Below are 6,967 nucleotides of genomic sequence, written 5' to 3' on the forward strand. Positions count from 1 at the left end.
GCCATCACAAGAGACAAGAAATATCATGACACAATACTATAAGGATTGATCCAACAAGAAGATATACCTTGGTAAACATATATACATCCAATATAGGAGCACCTAAATATATAAAATAACTTCTAGAGGACTTTAAAGGACAAAGACAACAATACACTCATAGTAGGGGACTTTAACATCCTGCTGACTTCACTGGATAGATCTTCCAGACAAAAAATTAACAAGAAAACAGTGACTCTAAAAAACACAATAGATCAGATGGATTTAATTGACAGTTATAGAACATTTCACCCCAAAGCTGCAGAATATACATTCCTCTCAAGTGCACCTGGATCATTCACAAAAGTAGACCACATGTTAGGACACAAAACAAGACTTTAAAGTTCAAGAAAATTGAAATCATCTCAAGCATATTCTCAATTCACAGTGGCATGAAATTAGAAATCAGCTACAATAAAAACACTCAAAAACATTCAAATATATGGAGACTAGCTTTTATTAATTAATGGGTTACAAATGAGATCAAGAAAAAATAAATCCTTGGGACACAGCAAAGGCAGTCCTGCAATGCCTACCTAAAAAAAATAAAAAAAAAAACCACAAGAAAAATCAACTATTTAACCCTAAAACTTAAAGAACTAGAAAGAGAGTAAGAAAAGCCCAGAGCAAGTAGAAGGATGGAAATAATAAAGATTAGAGCAGAAATAAATGACACAGAGACTAAAAAAAAACAAAATACAAAAACAATCAATGAAACCAAAAGCTGGTTCTTTGAAAGGATAAACAAAATTGATGAACTGTTAGCAAGACTCATCAAGAAACAGAGAGGAACCAAATAAATAAAATCAGAAACAAATGCGGCGAACCAAGGATACCACAGAAACAAGGATTTTAAGGAAATACTATGAATGAGTATATGCCAACAATCTGGACAATGTGGATGAAATGGACAAATTCCCAGACACAAATACAATCTCCCAAAACTGAATCAGGAAGAATCAGAAAACCTGAAAAGGCCAATAAGAGCTGATGAAATGGAAGCAGTAAGCAAAAACATCCAGCAAACAAAAGCCCGAGTCCTGATGGCTTCACAAAGGACTTTTGCCAAACATTCAAAGAACACCTATACTCCTCAAACTATTCCAAAAAATCCAGGAGGAAGGAACACTTCCAAGCTCTTTTTTTATGAGGCCAGCATTACTCTTTAAAGTGAAGAAGTAGAGGTACATAGTATGATTCTTTCTTTCATTCATTTTATTAGATTTTTAAAAATTGATTTTCAGAGAGAAAGGAAGAGCGATATAGAGGTAAGTATCGTCGATCAGCTGCCTTCTGCACGTTCCTCACTAGGGATCTAGCCTGTAATCTTGGCATGTGCCCTGACCAGAAACTGAACAAGCAGCCTTTTGGTGCAAGGGACGCTGCCCAACCAACTGAGCCACACCAACCAGGGCCATAATATGATTTTTTTATACTTTTTATAATGTAGACTCAAAGAAGTTAACATAACTTGAAAAGATCACACAACTCACTATGCAATGATGTTCCAATTTAAGTAAAACTTTACCAAATACAGAAATAACTAGAAGGCAAATCAAATCTTCAGATACTACAAATAACCCCAAGTAATTTCAGTCATGGGCTGTTACACTACTCAAAAGCAGAAGCTATCAAAGCTTGGTGTAGAGGATGTGGGAATGTGTGTGTGAGTGTCATCCAAAAATGGAACCTCCCCTTCATAGCTAGGCTGAAAAAAACAATTACATTTTTTTCTCAAATCTTACACTGGTTTTTCAAAATGAACTTCTGGTACTATTGCCAATGGTTACTTTAAGGTAAAAGCAGAAATGATTATTACAACAGCACCATTAGTCCTTTATGTCTAATTTTTCCCACCAATAACTGTCCTTGAGAATGAATCGGTAAGGTGTCATACCTGTTTCTCCAAGACAGACGTCCTTTCTATTTCTGCATGCTTTATCATATTACGCATGTATTCCAATTGTTTTTCTAAAAGATTGCATTTACTTTCTGCAGCTAACAACTGAGAGGTCAGTTCTAAAAAGAATATGTAAGAAAAGCAGAAATTAGGTCACTCATAGAACAGTTTTAACAAGCTGTTAAAAAGGAATTTAGTCTACTGTGTACATAATAAACATTTCCAGTAGCTCTCTGAACCTTTCCAGATGATGTAAACTGTACCTTATAAGCTTCTCAAAACGCACCAGAGTATAATGCAATTTTGTAGTGCCTGAAGACAGGCCACCAGAAAATGCTAATGTGCAATTTTGGAGTAATTTTACATACTTTACAGTGTTTCATTTCCTTTATAATAAAACAAACCTTGATTTTGTTTTGATTCCTCATTTTTTGAATTCTCCCTTTCTTGTATCTGTTTATCCTATACTTTCTTATATTCAACTGTTTCTCTAGACAAGGTTTTCACACTTTCTTCTGCTTGAATCCTTTCAAGTTCTAAGCGTCGAATCTTATCTTGAAGATTCTTCAGAGCAGAAAATATGGCTGCCAAATACAAATATGAATACCATAAGATAACAATATATATGGTGAAAGTTCACGTAGAAAGAATAATCTTATCTAAATAAAAAATAAAACTGATGGGTGGGTCTAGTGGAGGCTCACTCTTTGGGAACAATAAAATGTTAATTACCATCATATGAGAATTAAAAAAAATCCATTTAAAGATAGCTTTTGAGTTTCTGAAACATGCAAAGTACTCAAATAAAAACCACTTTATCATGGTAAAGATATTTCAGAGTTTCAAAATGGTGAAAATATTTAGCTAATCATACCAGTTCACATAACTGTCCTGAAGTACATTAACTATCACTCTTTTTTGTTTCATTACAAGGATCACAGGCAAAATCCAATCAGAGTTAAAATAGTCAACCATAAAAAGGACTATTTTTAATGTCTATTTTTTCATTACTTAGGATAAAAATCTAAGCACACTTTAACTGCCTAATCAAAGTTCCTAATTATAAAAGTAATACGTATTCATTGTACAAGCCACAGGAAAATACAACGAAGAAAATAACTGATAATCCTACTACCAAAAGATAATGACCGTCAATTTGTTATTTCTTTCAATTTTTTACTGTATATACTTTTTACTAAAAATTGAGATTAAAATTTATTTTTGTTTTTCCCTCTAGCATTAAAATACTGTGAGCTATCATTCATGCTGTCTTATAAGGGTATTTCCTTATTATAAACAAATAAAAATTGAAAAATCAAGTTACTGGGCCAAAAAAATTCATATTTTAAAGTTTCCTGAAAAAGTAAAGTACTTTCAAAAAAGTTTGCATCAATTAATACTTTCATCAGAAGCATGTCTTTGCCAACACAGTTTAAATATGTTTATATATATAATTGGTCAATTTTCTACTTTCATGAATTTCTTCGCCCATTTTACATAAGAAAAAGTCCAACCCTTCATTTTAGTCTTTATTTCTAGTTTTAATGGACTAATGTTTTGATTTTTCAGTTATATTTAACAATCTTTTCCATCAAGTTCTTAGTTTATATACATAGAATGTTTTTCTGTAATGAAGATTAAACTTTATATTTTCCTTTATTCTACTTAAGTATAATAGTTTCACACATTTTTACATTTAATACTGTAAGTCAAATGAAAGGTATTTTTGTACTAAAAAACTTTAAATGGCAACTTTATCATACATCAAGTTCACAAATATCTATATATACAGATACAATTATTACTTAGACATATGCGCAAGACAATTTCAAGATTTTATTCTAATTCCATTAATATTATGCCAATATTTTAATTAACTTTATAAATGTTAATATTTCCAGTCTCCCATCCTATCCAATAAAACCCTAATATGCAAATTGGCCGAATGGCGGAACAACCAGTTGCTATGACAAGAACTGACCACCAAGGGGCAGATGCTCAATGGAGGAGCTGCCCCCCTGGTGGTCAGTGTGCTCCCACAAGGGGAGCGCCGCTCAGCCAGAGGCCAGGCTCATGGCTGGCGAGCACAGCAGTGATGGAGGGAGCCTCTCCCGCCTCTGCAGCAGTGCTAAGGACCCCTCAAGGGATGTCCGACTGCCGGATTAGGGAGCGGGCCTAAGCTAGCAGTTGGACATCCCCCGAGGGGTACCAGACTGTGAGAGGGCACAGGCTAAGTGAGGGACCCCTGCCCCCCAGTGCACAAATGTCATGCACTGGGTCTCTAGTAGTATATAAATCTTTAAACCAGGGGTCCTCAAACTTTTTAAACAGGGGGCCAGTTCACTGTCCCTCAGACTGTTGGAGAGCCGGACTATAGTTTAAAAAAAAACTATGAGCAAATTCCTATGCACACTGCACATATCTTATTTTGAAGTAAAAAACAAAATGGGAACAAATACAATATTTGTATTTGCATGTGGCCCGCGGGCCGTAGTTTGAGGACCCCTGCTTTAAACCATATCAATATTATCCTCACTAATCAGATGCTCAGAATCATTTTGCCTAAATACTGATCTAATGAAACTTCATGTAAACTATACAATAGGTACGAAGAATTAACATCTTTTAAAAATCGAGCCTGCACTCAAAACAAGGCATACATTTCCATTTATTAACACAATTCATTCATTTACCAAATGTTTCAGTGCAACATGCCCAAATAGGAGATAATATAGATAGCTTGTTCTTCCAGTTATGCATAGAAAGAGTGCATACACGAAGCACACAGACTATGAGAATACCAAAAAAGCTCAATATAAGATTAATATTCAAAGTAATAATTCTCTGATATATTTGGAATAATCAGATAACAAATGCAATAGGAAAACAGACAGTTAATAAATGCTTTTAAATATCAAATGAGGTTCATTAACCTATTCTGAAACACATAGTATTTCCTAAAATTTTGTAATACCAAACATTTCTTTCATTCCTTCATTAAATTATACAAATTAGCATACGATTTTGTTAGTATTTTATTTTTACATTTACAGTTATTTTGCATTGGCTGGAACACTCAATTTTTGTTTTATAAGAGAGCAAATGTGGTTATGACAGGGATATGCTAGATTAACAAAGATCATCTGGGGTGAGTATATGCTTTCTTTTTCTGCATTCTGGAATGGCTTATATATCATGGAGATTTTCTGTTTAAACATTTTGCAAAATTTATTCCCTAAAACTACTTGAGGTTAGAGCTTTACTGAGACTTTGACACCCTAAAAATTTTATTATAATATTCAAATTTCTTAATAGAGAACCAAACATTTTAGTCTTATACACACCTACCACATTGTCCTTACTTCTAATTTTCTACATAATAGACTTACGTATCTTCTTTAGAATCTTTCTTAGAAGTTCCTTTGGATCCTCAGCACTTTTATTTTAATACAAAACACAACACAAGCCAAACATGAGTTCTTCCACTTTCCTTAGTCTAACAAACCTCAACTAATGCTTATTTTTTTCCAGTTTTGAGAAACAACTGACATACATCACTATGTAAGTTTAAGATGTTCAACTTGATGGTTTGATGGGCATGTATTGTGAAATGATTACAATATGTTCATCTAACATCCATTACCTTATATAGATAAAGAAGAAAAAAATTTCTCCTTGTGATGAGAACTCTAAGATCTACTCTCTTAACAATTTTCCTATATAGTAAGTCCTCACCTAACATCATCAATAGGTTTTACAACTTTAAGGAAAACAATGTATAACAAAACCAATTTTACCATAGACTAATTGATATAAGCAAAAGTTCCTAAGGCATCCATCTATTCAACGTTATAATAAAACTTTGAAACAATGTTGAGGACCTGCTGTATACAGCAGTGTTAACTATAGTTAAGTTGAATTTAGAAAAAAACAGAAACAAGAAGGAAAAATATGACACCCATTAGATAACATCTTGGCACAATAATTAAAAATATTTTGCTGAAATCCTTATGTACTTTTCTATGCTTTTATGTTAGGGGGATTACTCTTGACTATGTCGTATCACACTCATATGCATAATCATTCTCTATGTCAATAGATGCATTTCTAGAATTCCCTCCTTATACATTTGTGTCTATAAACTTTCTATTTCACTAATATCTAGTTCTGTACCAATTCCACACTTCCTATCTTTATAGCTCTATAATCTGTTATTAGTTGGCAAAGTGAGGCCATCACTTACATAGAGTGAACACTTCTATTAAAAGAAAAAATGCAGCTCTGACATATTATTCTTTAAATGCAACTCACAATATTAAGAGTTTCCACTGAGGTAACACTGTACAGCTCTATTTATTCATTCATGTATGCACCTCAGTGAGCACAGAGACATTCCTAGGTTGATTTTTGAGAGGTGACTTTTCTACCCACAGCTTCTTTCCCAGGCCAGGGGGCTGAGTTGTTCCAGTTCCCTTTCTCCATTACTCTCAGTTTTTCAAAGAAAACATTATTTCAGAAGCTTTAGACCCCTCACATGGGTTCTCCAGTCCCTACCTAGATTTTAAATCCCAACGTCTCCTCAATTGTATCCCAATACCTAGGGCTCATATATACTAGTAGACTCTTAGTGTCCCCGAGACTATGGCCTTTACTTACCTCCTTACTGCTTATCCTTCAAGTTCATTTTATGTCTGACATCTGGATATTAGTCATTGCAATTTATTATTATATGAAACTATTTGTGTATAATACTAATCTGACAACAATATTGCCATCCATCCTTTATATTTGTTACCAGGCCTTCCCTCGAAGCCCCAGCTTCGTCCAGAAGGTTGCCCGGTCTAATTAGCATATTATGCTTTCATTATTTTAGATATTTTTAACATGTCTTTGCCAACTTTTTATTTTTAACTTGTGTCCTTTTATTTCAGTTTTGGCTTAAAAAGCACATACTGACTTTTCTTTTTTTAAATCCTCACCTGAGGATATTTTCTCCACTGATTTCTCAAGAATGGGTGGGGGGGGGAG

The 6,967-nt window shown here is 33.8% G+C and overlaps 1 protein-coding gene across 1 annotated transcript in view; it reads right to left on the reverse strand.

The window, feature by feature from the left end:
* CEP57 (centrosomal protein 57kDa) overlaps positions 1–6,967 on the reverse strand; it is a 71,750-nt gene that overhangs the window by 28,259 nt on the left and 36,524 nt on the right. The window contains 2 exon segments of the mRNA XM_006779417.2: positions 1,937–2,058; positions 2,344–2,523. Of these exon segments, the coding sequence (XP_006779480.1) occupies positions 1,937–2,058; positions 2,344–2,523 (302 nt within the window).

This window comes from Myotis davidii, unplaced genomic scaffold (assembly GCF_000327345.1).
Source record: "Myotis davidii unplaced genomic scaffold, ASM32734v1 scaffold641, whole genome shotgun sequence".
In the NCBI taxonomy this organism is placed as follows: domain Eukaryota; kingdom Metazoa; phylum Chordata; class Mammalia; order Chiroptera; family Vespertilionidae; genus Myotis; species Myotis davidii.